This window comes from Gossypium hirsutum, chromosome D11 (genome assembly GCF_007990345.1).
Source record: "Gossypium hirsutum isolate 1008001.06 chromosome D11, Gossypium_hirsutum_v2.1, whole genome shotgun sequence".
In the NCBI taxonomy this organism is placed as follows: domain Eukaryota; kingdom Viridiplantae; phylum Streptophyta; class Magnoliopsida; order Malvales; family Malvaceae; genus Gossypium; species Gossypium hirsutum.
Genome location: NC_053447.1, coordinates 32140294 through 32160191, shown reverse-complemented (window position 1 = coordinate 32160191; position 19898 = coordinate 32140294). Strand labels below are relative to the sequence as shown.

The 19898-nt window shown below is 31.3% G+C and overlaps 1 protein-coding gene across 5 annotated transcripts; it reads left to right on the top strand.

Moving 5' to 3' along the window:
* Window positions 1-4229: 4229 nt before the first annotated feature.
* On the top strand, window positions 4230-15394 carry LOC107913400 (uncharacterized). 5 transcript variants are annotated; one of them, XM_041104046.1, is made up of 24 exons: window positions 4232-4419; window positions 4918-5000; window positions 5199-5310; window positions 5484-5708; window positions 6242-6339; window positions 6433-6504; window positions 6600-6737; window positions 7518-7636; window positions 7729-8019; window positions 9291-9378; window positions 9508-9613; window positions 9701-9811; window positions 10000-10163; window positions 10249-10363; window positions 10861-11085; window positions 11172-11362; window positions 11922-12089; window positions 12244-12349; window positions 12783-12920; window positions 13738-13896; window positions 13978-14178; window positions 14524-14718; window positions 14798-14869; window positions 15020-15394. In XM_041104046.1, exons 3-24 carry the CDS (start codon window positions 5281-5283, stop codon window positions 15140-15142), a joined length of 3135 nt encoding a protein of 1044 aa, XP_040959980.1. In that variant the 5' UTR covers window positions 4232-4419; window positions 4918-5000; window positions 5199-5280; the 3' UTR covers window positions 15143-15394. The 5 variants fall into 5 exon arrangements, with proteins under 5 accessions (XP_016697458.2, XP_016697459.2, XP_016697457.2 ...); XM_016841969.2 differs by having other exon boundaries at window positions 4230-4512; window positions 5199-5708; XM_016841970.2 differs by having other exon boundaries at window positions 4230-4641; window positions 5199-5708.
* Window positions 15395-19898: the final 4504 nt, after the last annotated feature.

Below are 19898 nucleotides of genomic sequence, written 5' to 3'. Positions count from 1 at the left end.
AATTTCCCTTTTTCACGATTATCTACGGGTATAAAATGATTCATTCATTAGCATATATTTCAGTTTCAATTCACTTCACAATTAATATTCCTCAATTTTTAAAATTACACAATTACCCCAACTTTTATAGTTTTTGCAATTTAATCCCTCACCAATTAGTCTATCAAATGAGCTAATTTTTCTCAATTGACAATTTATCTAAATTTTCTGAGCTAACATATAGCCTTTGATCAACAAAATTTTAATATCAAACCCTAATACTTAATCTTTTCACAATTTGGTCCTAAAACCAATATCTATTGAAATCACTTAATAAAATCATCATATAACAAAATTAAAGCTCTAAATCCATATTAATTCATCACAAACAGTCAGTATTCATCAATGGTAACTTTCAAAATTACCCATAAAATAAAAAACTAATGAAATAAATAGTTGGACCTAATTATAAAAGTCTCAAAAACATAAAAATTACAAGAAATAAGCAAGAATTGAACTCACTTGAAGTAAAACTATGAAAAACTAGCTTTAGAAGCTCTCCTATGGCTGTTTTTGGCTGAAGATTGATGAAGAAATGTCTATAAAATCCTTTAATTGCTATTTTATTTGTTTAATTTTATGAAATTTACAATTTTGCCCTTAGTTCACATTATTTCATTATTTATTTTCTACACTCATGCCCCCAGCCATTTCATGTGTGTCTAATTGCCCTTTTAGTCCTCCCTTATTTACTATTTAGGCTCTTTAATCTCTAATTCTTTAATTAGCAAGTTTTGTATCTTTTTCAATTTAATCCTTTTTAATTGATTAACTATCAAAACATTAAAATTTTCTAACGAAACTTTAATACTAACTTAATGACACTCCGTAAATATTTATAAAAAAATTTACGGCTCGATTTATAAATCGAGGTACTGATACCTCGTTTTCGGAACCACTCAACTTTATAATTTCTTATAACACACTAATTACTATTTCAAAAATTCTCCTAAAATCACATTTGGCTCGTAAGTACTAAATAATAAAATTCACGAGCTTACGCATCGAATTTGATGGTCTCGAACCATTATTTTTGACGCCACTAAAAATCGGACTGGTACAGCTACAGTGACGTCCCCTCTTTCTTTCTTTCTCTTCTCACTATTCTCCTTTTTGATAAAATAAAATAAAATCCTAAAAATGGAAAAAATAAAATAAAGAAAGTTAAGTAAGATTTTAAAGATAAATTTAATTTAATCTTAATTCATATTTTAGATAAAATAATAATAAAAATAAATATTTTTAAATTCTAAATGTTTTATACGTTTAACTTTTCTATCTCATGATAAATTCATGTTTTTAATTTGCATTTCAATTCTTCAAACATGTGTTGTACCTATATAAAAAATAGTCAATAAAATACTAAATTAATAACATTCATATCCAAAATTAATTAGAATAAATCACTAAAAACATGTTAATTAATCTTATTATCATTAATTTTCATATGTTAAATAAGTTTTGTATTGCATCAAAATAAATTTACTTACTAAAAGATATTTGTTCCTATTGTGTAATTTTTTTTTCATCTTTTAAATATTATAAATTTATATAAAGTTTTACACATAAGATGTTTATATTGTAAAAAATCATATTTTGGAATATTTCATAGTTTGCCTGATTTATTATGATGGTTTAATTTTAACTTCTCATTGTACGTATTATATATTAATATAAAATATTATATTTAAGCAAAATCGAGTTTATAAAAATTTTCACCAAATCAATTAAACTGATTGAGGCGAATTTGAGGAGGCGGGTAGGACCTTGCATGGCCATACACTTTTTTTATTGCATAATTGGATGAGCGGTGGCTGTGGTATTTACGTTACCAAAATTATATCATAATAATTTTATCTAAAAATAATAAATTATTATTTAGTTATATTAGATGTATATTAAATAAACAACATAAAATTAAAAAAAAAAAACTAGAACAAAAGATGGCCATACTCAGAACAAATTGTTGTTTAAGGCGGTCGAATTGTGATCCCTACTTTACATTTTATGCCCACTAATTAGCTAAAATTTTATTACCTAAGAGGCTTCATTTATAATTCGGGGTTTTAAATTATACCTTCTTCTAATATCTATTTTATTTCTTATTTTGTTTTTTTTAATTTATTTAAAAAATAAAATATATTAATAAAGACATAAAATGTAATATATTTTTATTATACATCAATAATTTCAAATAAAATGGTAGTTCAGCCATTAAAGTAAAACAATAAATAAATATCAAAGGGATTGATCTTTCTTTAGACTAAAATTCCCAACAGTCATTAAATTGATAAACTTAAATTTAAGAAAATAATTTTAATGGTATTTACATTTTTAAATAAAAGTAGGGACTAAATTTGTAATAAACAAAGAGTACAAAACTTAATGTCATTACTTAAATTTTTTATTCGCTTTTCTATACGTTACATTACTTTTTAGTAATTTAATTATAGGTAAATTATCTAGTTGGTCACCCAATTTTTAGGATACTTTCATTTTGGTCACTCAAAATGAAATTCTTGCAAATTGGTCACTCAATTTTTAGGGTGCTTTCATTTTAGTCACCCAAGTGTTAAATCTCTAACAACGGTTAACTATTTATGCCACATCATGTTTGCATTTTCTTTTTAGTCACCTAATTTTTAGGTTATTTTCATTTTGATCACCCAAAAAATATATTTTTTAATTATTGATTGGAATAAAAAAATTAAGGATTTAGTCTGCTTTCATTTTAGTCACCCAAGTGTTAAATCTCTAACAACGGTTAACTATTTATGCCACATCATGTTTGCATTTTCTTTTTAGTCACCTAACTTTTAGGTTATTTTCATTTTGATCACCCAAAAAATATATTTTTTAATTATTGATTGGAATAAAAAAATTAAGGATTAAAGTGAAAAGCGGTAGAAACTAAATTAATACACAAAAATTGTCAAATTGTACTTGTTTATCCTATTATCGAAAATGCTAAATTTGAGTTTTGAAATATAAATTTTTAAATATTAAGATTCAAAATTATAGTAGTAAATCGGTTGACATTATCAATTGATAAAAAAATTCAACAATTTTATTTAATTTATTTTGATGTTTTGAAATTATGTTCAAATACATCAATGAAAATTATTGACTTTAATAGTTGTACGTGAAAGCCAAATTTATTTTGATTATATGATCTTGAATCTTTCATGCTAAGCTAAAAGTAAAGAAAAATCCTTATAATTAATTAAATTAATAAATTTTATCTTCCATTCCAAACAAAATTCATAATTTCTTCATAAATGAAGAACAAACGATTAATTTAACTAATTACAAGTAATTTTTTCCTTTACTTTTAGCTTAGCATGGAAGATTCGAGACTATATAATAATAAAAATTTTGTAGATAATTATTAAATATGAATTATTTGAGTTGACTTCATTAAGAATAATCTAGAAACATAAAATAAAATTTTAAAATTAAAAAGTAGATTAAATTAATTAATTTTAATATTATAATAACAAATTGGTTGAGATTACCAATGGATAAAAAAATTTAATAATTTATTTAATTTCTTTTAATACTTTGAAATTTAAAATTTCAATATTAAAAAAATTTTAGAATTTCAGCAATGGGTAAATAAATACAATTTGACAAATTTTGTGTATTATTTTAGTTTCTATTGCTTTTCCATTTTAACAATTCATTTTTTTATTTTTGGAAGACCAAAATGGAAGTGTAAACACGATGTAACGTGTACATTAAATCACCTTTAGAGCTTTAATGCTTGGGTGACCAAAATGAAACTATCCTAAAAATTAGGTGCCCAATTAGGTAGTTTACCCTTTAATTATATATCTTCGTGATTAAGTCTTAAATAAGCACGGAAAATCAGGGGAATAATAGCTGGGGAGGGGGGATTTACAGCACACCAGCAGTTTGGACTGAAAGCACCATTTGGGATGGGGGTGGGTCCCCTCTGCCCTAAAGTAACCCATCTTGTCCTCTGTGTGCAACTAAACCAGGCTCCAAAAAGAAACTATTAAAATATATCCAGCCGTTATAATGAGGCGCGCGTTCACTTGCCACGTCAGCTTCACGTTAACTTTACGACTCTCCGTTAGTTCTATGTTTCCGTCTTAATGTTCGTTTAATCTCTCCTAAATTTCGCTTCCATCTTCAACCATTTATTCTTCTTATTAATTGAAGACATAAAAGGAAAAATATAATAAATGAATTTTTCTAAAGCTAAGAAGACTTTTTGCTTGAACTGTTGAACTAGACCCATTTTGTGTTTTGCTCTCACTCTCACTCCAATTCTCACTCTCTTTTCACAATCACTTTGTCTGAGTAGTTTCTCCATCTCTACTTTCTCTTTATTACTAAACTTGATCAAAAGTCAAGGTTTTTTTCTTCCCCTTTGGGCGGCGGAGGGATTTTATTGAGTTTTAGTGATACCCTTCTGCTGGTTTGATCATTGAAGCTAATGAGATTTCAGTAATTGGTTTCTTTGTTACTACTCTGATCAGTGCTTGGCATGTGAAGTTGAATTGAATTCTCATCATCTTTATTTTCTCTGTTTGGTTTCTCGGAATCCTTTTAAGGAAAATAATAAAATAAAAGAATGTCGGTGCTGGAAACTTGTACTTTTCCATCTTTTTCATATTGATTTTCTTTGCCATTCATCTAAAAAACAATCGATCATATTAATGATTTGGTTTTGCTATATTTTGACTTTTTTGGTAAAGTTTTGGACTTTATTTTTTTTCACACTGCTTGATTAGAAAGACAGACAAGGAAAGAAACATGATCAGAATTCCCCAGTTTCTTTTATTAATGATTTAGTTTGCTAGTGTTGCTCTTTTGCTTGTGTGTTAATTTGGGTGTTAAACTCTCTTTCAGGGGTTGGATTTTAGGTCAAGTGGAAGAACTATACAATGTTCACCCAAGGCCTTGACAAGGATGCGTTCAGATGGGTTCGTGCGGTGAGTCATTTCAGTTGTTTATCCCTATAATTTCATACATTTATGCATTTGTATAGGTATTTGCTGCAAACATTTGTTTATTTAAATATATAGATATTTCATTGATTCGTGATGTTAATGTTTGAAGTAGTTTTTACTTATATAGTGTAGTCTGAGGTGTTGGCCGAGTCTGATCTTATTGTTTTAAACTTGTATTAGGGAGGTGCTGCCAAGAACAGAGATTTTTTCGGTGTGACCATGGCAGCAAAACAAGCACTTGATCCTATTACCAGTTTAAGAAATGCTGGATTACCTCCTTCTGCAAAATTTCGTAATGGACATTTATCCCATAATATAATACCTGTTAATGGCGATGATGATGGTTCAGAATCAGACATGGACATCTCATCTGATTCTGAAGAGCATGTCCATGACGGGCAGTACTCGTTCATTTCATCTCCACAAGATGATAAGGTGCATAATGTTGCAGCTGCTTCGATGCAGAAATCAGAGGTTCATGGTCATTATGGACCTCAGCTGAAACTAGGAAATGGTGCTCAGAGACCAGCTCAGGTCTGTGGTGGGAAGGCGGACACTGTAGATAAGCAATTTTCAGATTCTGCCTGTAGCACTGAAGTTTCGTATATGCAGTATAGAAGCAACAATGGTGGTGCACCTCCTGGGGAAGCATATAATTCAGATAGTTATTCTTCTACAGTTACTTCTAGGGTAGGCATTGAAATAGCATCTAAATAGTTTTGCATCTTTAAGTGAACTTCTGGATACAAAACCTTTACTTACCTCACTAAGAATTTTGCTTTTACTCAAGCACTTTCTCCTTTAATGTTATTTCCTTTGGTAATTTGTTATTATTTTATTAAGTTGCTTTGATTGTGCCCCCTTAAGCTTTAAAGTAGAAAACTGCGCACTTGGCAACTCTTTTTGGTCATGTTTATACAAATTTAAGATGGTAGCTTTTTTTATGTGCAAAGTACATTGGGTAATATCTCCATTGTCAATTGGTGGGCTACCAGGGTTTCACATCCTAAAATGTTTCCTTTTTAACTTTCTAATGGTTTGACCGGTTATGGGAATGGGACTGGAGATGTCAATATGGCTTCATTTGGGGGTATTCTTTAACTCGATTGTAATATGAAATTATAAGATTGAAATGTGAAGACCGCTTTGATGGCCAACTTAAATTTATTGTTAATCTAAAACATTATACTCTGTGTTGTACTTAGCTATCTACATCCATGTAGGTTTTTCATACTGGAGGAATGCAAAAGGTGAAGCCTTTTCACTATGATACCATTATTCAAGATAACAGTGGGGATGAGATTCTCGACCAATCAGTGAGGTTTGTGTTTCTGCATCTCTATGCATAGTTCCCTTGATGTTTTCCGAGAAAAATGTCTGCAGTGCACTTCAATTGAACAATTATGTATTACAGGACTGTGGAACATGGAGGAACCAATGAATCCACTAATAATATGCCCACACGTCGCCCTATATTTCATGCAAGGTTAGTTAATAGCTAAGCTAGGCATGGGTTTCTTTGGTTTAGCATTTTGCCTTCATAAGTTTAGACAACTGACTGCATTGATTAAAATGTTTCAGTGGGCTTGGTCCATGGTGTGCAGTGCTGTCTTATGATGCATGTGTACGTTTATGCTTAAATTCATGGGCCAAAGGTTGCACAGAAGAGGCTCCCTACTTCTTGAATCAAGAATGTGCAGAGTTGCGGAAAGCATTTGGGTGAGTCAGTATATTCCCTTTTTGTTTGTTTTGTATCATGTTTTTGCGGTTAATGCCCTACCAGTTTAAGGTCAATATGTGATCAAAATACTAGTTTAACTCTGAAATCCAACTTAAGATTAGTTGAATGAAGCCGCTCTAATATTGAAATCCCTGTAACTTGATATGCTGATAGAAATATGAAATATTACCCATATTTGGCAATATGGGGTCAGAAATAAGCATGCATGGATGGATGTGGAACTTTAGACATATTGACCACATGATACTGTTGCTTTGGTTAGTTCCTTGCCTTCCATGATAGTTACCATCACCGGAAAACTTTGCATTAGGGTTAGTTATTACTCATTTCTATCAAAGAATCATTGAGGCGATTTGGTTCTTTGAAAATATTTCTGGTCCACCCTAACGAACAGATTATAAGTCACGGTTGGTTATGAAATATATAGTAGTTGATGCTATGGCCTGCGTTGAATTCTTAATTTCATTTAATAAAGAACCATTTTAGAACATAAATACTTGCAATGAGATTTATTGCATTTTAACCAGCTCACTTAGAATAAACACCCAGTGTTCCTGGCTTTTGCTTGCAATGGTTGCATTGTTCATGCCTGCCTGCCTTTGTGCATCGTGCATGTAAGATTCAAGCTTTCTTGTTTATATTTGGATATGCGGTCCGTTTACATGATACTTTCTTATTGTTAATATATTCCGGGCTTGTTAGTTCTTCCCTTTATGTTTTGAGTTACCTATCTCTGACTACCACATTTAATTTTCTAGTCTACGGCAGGTCCTATTGCAGCCAGAAGAAGAGCTATTGGCAAAACAATCTTCTGAGTTAGTTAGTGAAGCAGCTGCTCCTAAATCAAAGAGGTTCATTGGCAAAATGAAAGTTCAAGGTACTGTCCTGTTTCCGGAAAAAAAGTTCATCAAATTGTAATAATATTTCGTGTTTAAGCCTACAAATATATCTTCTTTCTGTTTTGGACAGTGCGTAAAGTCAAAATGGGTTTAGATCCTCCTCCTGGCTGCAATCTGTCTATAGTGAAGATGGAATCCGTTCATCAACGTTTCTGCAAAGTAAACTTGATGTTGCATTCTGGATGGGAAGCTCTTCGGAAAGTTCGAGTGGCTCCCAATACGCCTGTAAATGGTTCTCTTTCAAAGCAAAGCGTAGCTTATCTGCAGGCTAGCAGCCAGTATATAAAGGAGGTATCCAAGCTCTTGAAAACTGGAGTGACTACTTTGCGCAGCAATTCAACATCATATGAAGAAATTCCAGGTATTTATACCCCTTTTAGTTTTATGATAATCTAGTTGTCTGATGTTATGATTCAAATACTAAAATATGGTCAGAAAATTGGTCGGTAGACTATTATTATTCTTGAACCTATCCTTTGTGGCTTTGTCCTGGTTCATTGGTTTCAACACCCTTTGCTAGGTCATGTTTTCTCCTCATATCTGCTGCTTCTTTCCTTACCACCTAATAACTCCTTAAAGCTTCATAGAGAATGTATAACTAAATTTAGTGTGGTATGTTGTTAGAGCCATTCCATAAATTCAGTACGTACTGTTGTGGTCAATGAATACATGACTGTAGAAATTCTAAGAGAATTTTGAAGATTTCTAAGAGGAAATGAGATGAAGAAATTTTCTTAGTATTCTGAATTTTGCAGCCTTATTATCCAGCCTTATATACACAAAAAAATAAGCTATAACAAGAATCAATTAGCTACATGTAGTCTATTAAATCCCGAGAATCTTCGAATAAGAATCCCGGATTTCCACAATGTCAATCCCTCTCTTTTAAAGATCTCATCAATTGTTTGGAGGTACTAGGAATCAATTATATGAATTTTTGGCACTATCAAGTAGTAATAGTTAATTTCTAAGAAATGACTTGACTAGGGGAAATGCTGGTTAGGTATCAACAGCAGCTATCAATTACACCTGCAGCATCCTACGGAACTTTTATGAGAAATGTGAGTTACAAGGAGCAAAATAGTACACTTTTAACAGTCATACTATGGTAATTAAAGTTATAGTCACTCTTCTTTCTTCCTAATAGGTGGGTGCTAGGGATAGGTGTTAGCTTCATACTATTGAGTCACAATTTTTTCAATAAAGCCTTTATTCTACCAAGTAAGCAAGACCACTCAATATTTGAAGGAATTTGAACAAGGAGAGAGTACTTTCTTGAACTAGTACATATCTATGTTTGTATTTTGTAGTCTAGCAGGTTAAGAATAATAAGGCCATAGAGCAATTATCTTTTTTTAGTTAAATAAGAACATCTTAGTTCAAGTAATGTTCATCCATGTTTGTTGCAAGGATGTGATCCTAAATAGGGAGCACTCCTTGTGTAATAGGATCCATTTCCCCACCTACCAGAAATAATGGAAAAAGGCTTAGGCGGTTGTTGTTGTTGTTGATGATGATGCTGATTTGTATCAGAGAATAGGATGCTATTACCTTGTGTAGAATCTCTTGATGAATTGAATTTGTACTTGCCTTGTGCACTATCTAACATCAGGTGGTGGTTGTAATTCTTAGAAACATATTGTTGCTTGCTGAAATTGAAAAGTTCTTCTGAGGATGATGTGACCAAAATGCAACCAGGATCCAGTGAAACTCATGTGTTGTATGTAGCTCCTCTGACCCCTTATATATGTTTTCCTTCCTCCATACTTTTGCTTGCTTGTTATCTTTTTATTTTCCTTCCTGCTCCATAACCTCTGGAAACTTTCTTTCCTGATATTTTACTTCACAGCTTACCTGATGGCCTTGGTGACGATTTGATTGTCAAAGTTCATGACTCCAAGGGGCAGTATTGTGGTCATGTCCTAGCACAAGTGGTTTCTATTGCCGATGACCCTGTAAGGATTTTTGAGTAATACCTAGTCTTTATGGTCTAGGAGAAAGACAGATGGTTATGCTGAAAGCTTAAAACATTGGTTATGCAGGGTGACAAGCTTCGATGGTGGCCAATATATCATGAGCCGGATCATGAACTTGTTGGCCGGATTCAACTGTATATACACTATTCAACCAGTCAAGAGGAGAATAATCTCAAGGTACATGCAAAATGTAATCATCCAGTAAATTTTCAAATGACTCCACTCAAGGGTTTTGTTTTTAAAAATAATAATTTTCCTTTACCACTAGCTACTATTTTACTACTTGAATTAGAGCTTGACCAAAAAAAAAAAAAAAAAACAACTATACTAGAAGTGACAGTAAGACTTATCATTTGTTTTGCCAGTGTGGTTCTGTTGCAGAAACTGTAGCATATGATCTTTTGATGGAAGTCGCAATGAAAGTTCAGCACTTTCAGGAAAGAAATTTGTTGCTACATGGCCCTTGGAAGTGGTTGGTGAATGAATTTGCATCATACTATGGTGTATCAGATGCATATACAAAGTTAAGGTATGCGTATATGCTAGAATGGTAGTTCATGTTATCATTACAAGTTTAAATTGTTTCATTTATTTGATTTTCTTTTCATCTACAGATACCTTTCTTATATCATGGATGTGGCTACACCAACTGCGGACTGCCTTACATTAATACATGATTTACTATCTCCTGTGAAGTCCAATACCAAGCACAAATTAAGTCACCAAGAGGTATTAGCACTATTTGAGCAAAATTATTTTATAATTTGAATTGATCTTTGTTTTCTTTTCAATGTCACGGATGTCTGTTTTACTATGAAAGGGCTGGCCATTAGCTTCATAGTCATTATGCTAATCAGATTGTATCTACTCAGAAACGGAATTGTTAAACATGTATCTAGGTTTAATTCATCCTTTTGAAGCACCTTATAGTTCTTGTTAGTTTGGATCGTCTGATTCACTATTTAATGTACACTACTGACTAAAATGTTTCTTGAATTTCCATCTTATTTTTTATTCAGGTCATAGATGTGCCACTTTGCTATTGCCATTTTGATGCATCTTTCTTTCATTTTAATTTTTATCCTTCAATCTCATAGTATTTAGTAGTTAAAATTACACGAAGGCATACATATAAACATTTGCATGCATACATGTTTCAGAAAATGTATTACTATATACAAACTCTTTTTTTCTTCTTATGAATGTAATTCTGTAACATCAATCAGAACCGCATCCTTGGGGAAGTTGAGGATCAGGTCCAGCAGATTTTAAATGCGATCTTTGAAAATTACAAGTCATTAGATGAATCATTGCCATCGGGGATGATGAGTGTTTTTAAGGCCGCCACTGGATCACCAGCTCCTGCCTTGGTCCCTGCCATCAAGCTTTATAGCCTATTACATGATATATTAACTCCCGAGATACAACTGAAGTTCTGTGGATACTTTCAGGTATAAATGACTTATTTCTTCATGGTCATGGTTTTATATATTCCTTTCTTGTTTGTTTTCTCTATAAATTTGCTATAACCTTGCAGGCTGCTGCAAAAAAGAGATCAAGAAGGCACCAGGCTGAAACAGACGAGTTCATTTTGACTAATAATGGCAGTGCATTGATGGATCCAATGACTCTTTCAATGTCTTATCAGAAGATGAAATTTTTAATTTCAAGTATCAAGAATGAGATTTTCACCGATATAGAGATCCACAAGCAGAATATTCTTCCTAGGTGATTTTATCTTATTTCAGGAGATTACAGAATGCAAAATGATTTATTGTAGTTCTGAAACAATTGTTCTTTCTTTTCCCTTCCACTTGTTGATCTATTAAGACTGCATATGCTCCAATATGTTGAAATTTCTTTGCACCTGAGGTTATGCACTTAAACTTGTGAGCTAATGCTGGACATGGATATGTGTCTAGTGAGGGTGTTTTAAGTTTTATTCCCATTTGTCCTTTGGAAGGTGATGACTCCGTACCCATGTCATGTCCACTTTGAGAAGTCGTAGCAACATAGAATCTAGAGTTTCCTGTTTAGCTAATTTGCATTAAAAGTTTCGTAACATTAGTTTGAAAAATAAAAGAAAGAAGAGAATGCAAATCTATTGAAGGAGGAAGGTTCAAATAGAAAAGGGTTAAAGGTAGATGACTGGAGCTCTTAAATATTCTTAGAATTACTTGGTATTTAGGTTTGTCCCCTGTACTTGTATTTTTCTGGATTTGCTTTTTGACTGCTTCAATTCTTCTGTACTAATATTTGTTGCTACTCTATCTTCTACTTTTTGCAGTTTTATAGACCTTCCAAATCTTTCTGTACCCATATACAGTGCAGATCTTTGCAGTAGATTGCGAGCATTTCTTGTTTCATGCCCCCCTCCTGGCCCCTCTCGTCCTGTAATAGAACTTGTTATTGCAACAGCAGACTTTCAAAGAGATCTGTCTTCCTCAAATATTAAGTAAAGATCTTACTTCTTTTAGCTCATATATATTATGAACTTGTTCTATTCGGTGACCCAAAAAAAAAAACAATTGTTCTAGTCTATAATTTCTATTGTTTCAAAATACTTTCTGTTGTTTTCCGTTCTTCTCTGATCTTATAACATTTTTCAGACCTGTTAAAGGGGGAGTCGAGGCAAAAGAACTATTTCACTCTTATATAACATGTTGGATTGAAGAGAAGCGCCATTCTTTACTTGATTCATGCAAGCTAGATAAGGTACAAATTTCATGTTGCAGACTTGCATTACTGCATTATGAAGTTCATGGAAAAAGGCCCTATCTAGGAAAGGTCAAAAACAGATGTGCATTCTTTACTTGAGTTTTTAATGGTTCAGACCAAGTAATTCTTGGACACTTGTGCATTGTTTGCTTTTATTTGATTAAGAAAACCACTGTCGGTATTGCTTGGAAAACAATTTGGGATCCTCACATTTTACCCTGATGGGTTGAACTTTCGTTCTTTGTGGTTTGATCTAAGCAGTTCATCATTCATTAGCATTCTGAATATATATATGTATATGTATATGTGTGTGTATGCGGACTGCCTAGGCCAGAGAATTGCCAAGTGTGCATGACTAATTAAAATTGATTGTAAGCCAAGGTTTTGTATTTTCCCCACTCAAAGGCAATTTTCTTGAAATTGGTTGCAGGTTAAATGTTCTGATATTAAAACATCACAATCAACAACTCCTTTCATAGATGATATGTATGATCGGCTAACAGAGACATTGAATGAATATGAAATTATCATTTCTCGCTGGCCAGAATTCACAATCATCTTGGAAAATGTACGTCGTTCTGACCTTTTGTTTTGTTATGATATATTTGACTGTTGCTACAGATTTTTAGAATTATGTAATACAGGAATGACATATAGAATTAAAAAAAATGAACCCAACAATATTTCATAAAATGGACCTGAAACTACAAAATAACATGTTACCTAGTTTCATGACAGTATCAGTTTTCAGGGGAATTTTGTACTTCTGATTTTGAGCCTTAAGTTAGGTTCTTGCTTAATATGACATCTTACTATTATTATGGTATTAGATTTACAACTTTTTTATGCCAATCTATCATTTTTGCTAGTTAATTAGAAGTTACCTAAAGAATTGTGATTAATATATAATATACAAAAGCACAAATTTGGAGAAACTTTTGATGTGTTGGGAATATCTTTTATTCTTCATTATATTATTAAATTAGTTTTAGCATATAACAAACGTAATATCAATTAATTAATAGTAAATAAAATTATAGTAACATTTAATTAGATTTTTTTGAATTACGTAAGTGTTTAGCGAGAAGATGAGTTTAGTTGTTTTTGAAATAGTGCAGTTGTTTTAATCCAAATTAAACATAAATAAAATCAAATTGTAGGTATTCAAAGTTGGTTTTATTGAACTATACAACGTATTAAACCATAAATTCGTAACAATAAATTTGGTCCCAAAAACAGTTATTACTTTTAGTTATATATCAATTAAAATTAATATTTAGCATTATAAATAGCATCCATCACATAACAACTATAAACATGTGTTTAATCTGCTTTATGCTAACCAAACCTGTTTATGTCTCGTTGCTACTTGTTGCTATGAAAAGGCTGTAGCAGATGTTGAGAAAGCCATTATTAAAGCTTTAGAGAGACAATATGCTGATGTTCTAGCTCCACTGAAGGATGGCCTTGCTCCTAAGATAATTGGCAAATATGTTCAGAAATTCACCAAAGGAACTGCTGTCATCTACGTTGTTCCGGATGAGGTAAAGTTTTCTTCACGCATTTTTTCTGATTTGTCCGGTTTTTACCCCCTAACAACTAAAGAAAAATAATTATTTTTTCAGTTGGGAGTTCTTTTGAATTCCATGAAAAGGATACTTTTTGTACTGCATCCCAAGATAGAAACCAAGCTGAAGTCATGGTGTCCTTGCACTCCACCTGGTGGAAATGCAATTCCAGGAGAGCGTCTCAGTGAAATTACAGTAATGCTGAGGGCTGACTTCAGAAACCATATTCAAGCAATAGTGGAGAAACTTGCAGAGAATGTGAGTATCCTCTAGTACGCAGTGGAATCTATTATTGGTTTCATATCATGCTTTTGAGATTTCCAACGTCTGTGATTCTGGACTCGTTTTGTTTATTATGCAGTAGAATCTAGTACACAGTATTATCTCCTTGCTTTTGTTCTGAGTCTCTAATTTCCAGCTTTTCTTTTCTTCTTTCTTTTTTAAATAATTTTTTCGGATAATAGTATGAAGATTACACATTCCTAGTTTAATATTTAGATGCATTGTTAGCATCCTGGAATATGTGAATGCACAAGTATTTACATATTATATCCACTGTTTTGTTAAAGATATTCTCATGCTTCTATTTCTTTATTTTTATAGACAAAAGTTCAGACTGCTACAAAATTGAAGAAGATAATCCAAGACTCAAAGGAAACTGTTGTTGAGTCGGATGTAAGAAGTAGAATGCAGCCTTTGAAAGATCTTTTGATAAATACGATAGAGAACCTCCATTCTGTTTTTGAGCCACATGTGTTCATAACCGTCCTTCGAAATTTTTGGGACCGGATGGGACAGGTAGAACTGGCGAATATCTTCATATCCTTAATTTAAAATCATGCAAACGTATATAACATTTTTTTTCTATTTCTTACAGGATGTTCTACACTTTATGGAAAACCGAAGAGAGAACATGTCCTGGTATAAGGGCTTAAGGATTGCGATTTCGGTAAGTCTCTCCTCGACCAGTGAACATTCTGATATAAATTTGGATCCCTCGGACAAACACTTGAACTTTGTCATTTCTATATATGGTATTAACCGATTGTTCGTTAGCCTTGGTAGTTTACATGTTATTGAAAGCATTGCTAAACTGCAGGTGTTGGACGAAATCTTTGCGGCACAGATGCAGAAGTTGCTAGGGAATGCACTCCAGGAAAAAGATTTGGAGCCACCTCCATCTGTGATAGAAGTGCGGTCGATGTTTGCGAGGATTTTGTAAATTATGAGAAGTATGTATCTGCCTGTACAGATTTAGTCGAATTACACACTGCTTGGAAAGGAATGACTACCAGAAGCGATGGTTTTCAGAAATTTTGTAGAGGTCTCCATTGGAGGCCATCATTTCTTTGCCTTTTGTTTTTGTGGAAGAAATGTATGAAATTTTGGGAAGTCAGAGATTTGATATCCATTTTCCTACAGTCTTGTAACCAGCTAACTAGCAAAGGAAAACTAAGGTGGTGTTAGTTTTTTACGTCTCCTTAGGTTTTGGAATTAATCATGATAAGGCAGCCAGGAGCTAAAAGTTGAAAATGAAAGCAGTCAGGACCATATCATTCGATTCAAGCCTTACGAATCGAGGGAAAGAAGTCATTGCGGGGGACTGAATTTTTGACGACGCAAAGCCTTGGGATAAAGTTTGGTACAAGGTCCTATACCATATAAAAAATTTCTTGAACTGTTTTATCGTCTGACATGGCGTAACGGTGATTGTGGTATTAAATCAAATTAAAAAGAAATGGTGGCAGATTGTAATTAATAAAATTGAAAACAATTTAGGGGGTAAAAGCAAAATTGGTTTCTTATAATTTTTTCCTCTAAATTGTTGTTTAGCTTGATGCAGTTCCAAATGTGGAGAAATTAAAATTTCAGGTTTTCAATTCTCTAGGAATTAAGATATTCTCTAAAATAAACTTTATGATGTGATACAATATTTAAATATCAGAATTTCCAATATAAATTATTTTTATATTAAATTAAAATCCGGAATAACCTAATTTTATACCGGAAAGTTGCCAAGTTGTCATCCATGAAAAAAAGAAATTTACTTTCCTGCCGTTTGTAAGTTAGTAATGAAGTTTTTCTCAAGAGAAGTTCATAAACCCCTTTACTAATTTGGATCTCCTTCCGTAATTAAAATATACATACCAATTAGATCAATAAAATCTTAAATTAACCATTCAACCTAAGCTTTACTCTAACCTTTTTTTATATATTTTTATTTCAACATGTATCATTTATTACTTCCATCAGTTCTATATGTATACTATTATTAAGTCCCTGACACCATTTCAACTGTGAAATTACTAAAATACCCTTACCTTAAAGGGTAATTAATATTACTATAAGGGTATTTTTATCTTTTCATACATTTATATAATTTTCAAATAAAATAATTGAGAAACAATATTTGAGAATCAGACACAAAACCAACAAATTCATATAAAAAAACCTTACTACTCTACTAAGGCCCTGTTCTTCATTGCGCTTGGGAAGCTAAAAGTGCTTTTTCACCGTAGAAACAATGAAACACCTAGCTTTTGGGGTCAAAATTTGTGGTGGAAAAGTGTTTTTCCACCCAATTACAAAAGCTAAGATTTAAGTGTTTTTAATTTTTACATTTGGAAGTAAAAATTATCAAAATATCTTTATTTATATTAAATCTTAAAAGTATATAAAAAATAAGATTAATTTATATTTTATGCATCATTATTTTAAATTATTTAAATATGATTTATTATATTTAAGTTTTTAAATATTTTATGTGCCATTAATTTTACAAATGATTTATATCAATTATTTAAAAAGTCTTTAAAATTTATACTTCATGTACCACTATATTAAATTATTAAAATATTATTAAATAATTAAAAAAGAATATAGAATAATATGAAATATCTGTTACATACAATCCATTATCGCAAGATTTGGACATTTGGGTGAAAGGGATAGTGGAAGAACGAGATTCTGAATTTTGGAGGGAATTGCCACAGTTGATTAAAAGGAGTCATCAATTTTCGTTTCTAGTCCCATCATCTTTTTCTTTTAATGTTTCTATCCAATTGTTTGAGATTGGGGATTATAATGCCTTTGTGATCCGATTCTGTTGGTGCAATTATCACAGTTGGTAGGTGCTTTTTTTTAAATACAATTAATTTTTTTGGTTGGGTAGTTAAATGTTGGTGGTTTTATCCTTGAGCCTCAGATTCGATTTCCATCCCACTCATATTTATATTTTTATTTCATGTTGTTTTAAGTTTCTTCTTCTTCTTTTTTTAATGAATGTTTTTAACATATTAGCTTTCTTAATTGAATGGTTAAATAATAATGATTTCATCATTAAGATCCAGGTTTAATTTCCCTTTTCTAAACACATTTGTAATTTTTATTTCATACTACTTCAAGTTTTTTTATTTTTAATTAATAAATATTTTTTTAATTTTTTTATTTTAATTCATCTTTTTAATTAACAACTCTTTTATTTATAAAATCAAATAATAAATATGTAATTATATAATAAATATATATTTTACATATATCATTATGTTAAAAATATTTGAAATTAATAATAACTCTATATATATAATATAAACATCAACTATTTTTTTGATATATTTTTCTTTATATATAATATTTATATGTCAAATATTTATTTTCTCCACGTATATTGTGGGTATGGTGATTTCTAATATTATAAAATGAAATAATTGTTTTTTCATCTTGTGAGTATTATATTTCAAATATTTTTATATGTGAAATATTTCAATTAATTATTTGAAATACCATTATGTTTATATGTGAAATATTTTAAATACACATACAAAAATATTTACTACACTCATGATATGGATTGAAAAATAAGTATTACACATATAAAAATTATATTTACTAAAGATAATCATATTTGTAATAATTATTTGATTTTATGAATAAAATATTTATTAATTAAAAAGATGAATTAAAATTGAAAAAAAAATTATTAATTAAAAAAAACTTGAAACAATATTAAATAAAAATTAAAAATGTGTCTAGAAAAGGGGAATTGAATCTAGGTCTCAATGATGAAATCATTATCATTTAACCATTTAACTAAGGAAACTAATATGTTAAAAACATTCATTAAAAAAAGAATAAGAAGAAGAAGCTTAAAGCAACATGAAATAAAAAAATATAAATGTGAGTGGGAGAGGAATCAAACCTAGGACTCAAGGACAAAACCACCAATATTTAACCATCCAACTAAAAAAATTGATTACATTAAAAAAAGTCAAAAATTACAACTTAAAGGGAAAACGCGCCCAGCTAGACGTGCTTTCACATTCTTTCTCAAAAAATGACTTATTTCCCTAAATAAAATTTAAAACGAACTAAAATCCTAATTAAATTTCTTTTTACATATTCTTCAAATTTAGCCTTATTTATTTTTAGATGTTGATTAGCATATACATGAATGTGGTAGTTTAAATGCCCCAAATTATGATGATTCGCTTTTATTTGGAATTGTTATTTAAATATGTACTCCATGATTTTTTATGTTTTATAAAAGTTTGAGCCAATATTTTAGCATTACTCAAATAAACGAGTTCCTTGTCAAAATTACTGGATATAATCTCATTTAGTATCTTTAATGTTAAAATGCAATTTTTAAATTTAAGTGAATTTAAAAAAAAATTAAAAATACATTTTTTGTGAATTTAGGAAATGTCGATGGAGTCTTAGTTCAATTGACATGAGTATTGTCGTCAATACAAGAAGATGTGGGTTCGGGGAGGGGCTATGGATAGTCTAGGCATTGTGTTAAAAAGAGCAGATAAGATCAGGATCTGTAATGATATTTTTAAAATTAAAAATTAAAAAATAATAAATTAAAATTTTGAGTGTCAAAAATTGGCATTGATATTATTGCCCGTGCAAGAGAACGGTTCAAGTGTGGTAAATCGCATTATCCTCTTATTTAATGGTTGGGGAGGGGCTATAGGTAGTTCTAGGTATTGTATTAAATAACAATGTAACACCCCGAACCCGAGACCGTCGCCGGAGTCGAACACGAAGTGTTAACAGACTTCAAACCACTTATTAAAAATTTCCCAGACAAGCTGCCAATCTGCATACTAGTTGCTTTAAAAATCATATCTTGAGTTATGAAACTCGAAATCCAGTTCCGTAAATTTTCCCTGAAACTAGACTCATATGCCCATCTGCATATTTTTTTCTAGAATTTTTGGTTGGGCCAATTAGTACAGTTTATTAGTCAAAGTCTCCCATGTTACAGGGATCGACTACACTGACCTTTGCGCATTACGACTTGGATATCTCCCTGTACAGGGATTCAATACTGATGTCGTTTGTTTCTATAGAAACTAGACTCAAAGGGGAATCTATGCACATATGGAATGACTTCTAATTATCTCTGGTTAATTTATAATGAATTTACAAAGTCGGAACAGGGGATCCAGAAATCGCTCTGGCCCTGTTTCACAAGAGTTTAATTATCTCCTAACATACAGCTCATATGGTCGTTTCGTTTCTTCTGTATGAAAATAGACTCATCGAGCTTCGATTACATAATTTATTCATTAATTAATTCTATTCCTACTATTTTTAGTGATTTTTCAATCTCACGTCACTGCTGCTGCCAGCATCTGTTACTAAAGCAACTATGCCTATTTCGTGATTTCTCCTTGAGCTAACTAGTAATTCATCATACATATCACAAATTATGATCATGACTAGCCATGCCAAAGGCTAATCATTGTCAAACATCTCCCTACTACACTATTGCCATATCATGAATTTTAACACCAAAAATAATCAACCATGACATATGGCATAAAAATCGAATTACCAAGACTTACGACCTAACATTATAGAACCAAATCCAACCGAACATTTATGCCATTTTCGCATGGCTAAAAGTTTACATACCAAATTTCAACAAAACATATTAGCCTATACATGCCGAAATGTTCTCCTAGACC

Excerpts from the sequence above, each read along its gene's own strand:
- LOC107913400 (XM_016841969.2), top strand. The coding sequence starts at position 4,953 with ATGTTCACCCAAGGCCTTGACAAGGATGCGTTCAGATGGGTTCGTGCG. Across the intron at positions 11,086-11,171 it reads AGTTCTGTGGATACTTTCAG|GCTGCTGCAAAAAAGAGATC; the intron begins GTATAAATGACT and ends ATAACCTTGCAG. Across the intron at positions 12,350-12,782 it reads ATTCATGCAAGCTAGATAAG|GTTAAATGTTCTGATATTAA; the intron begins GTACAAATTTCA and ends AATTGGTTGCAG.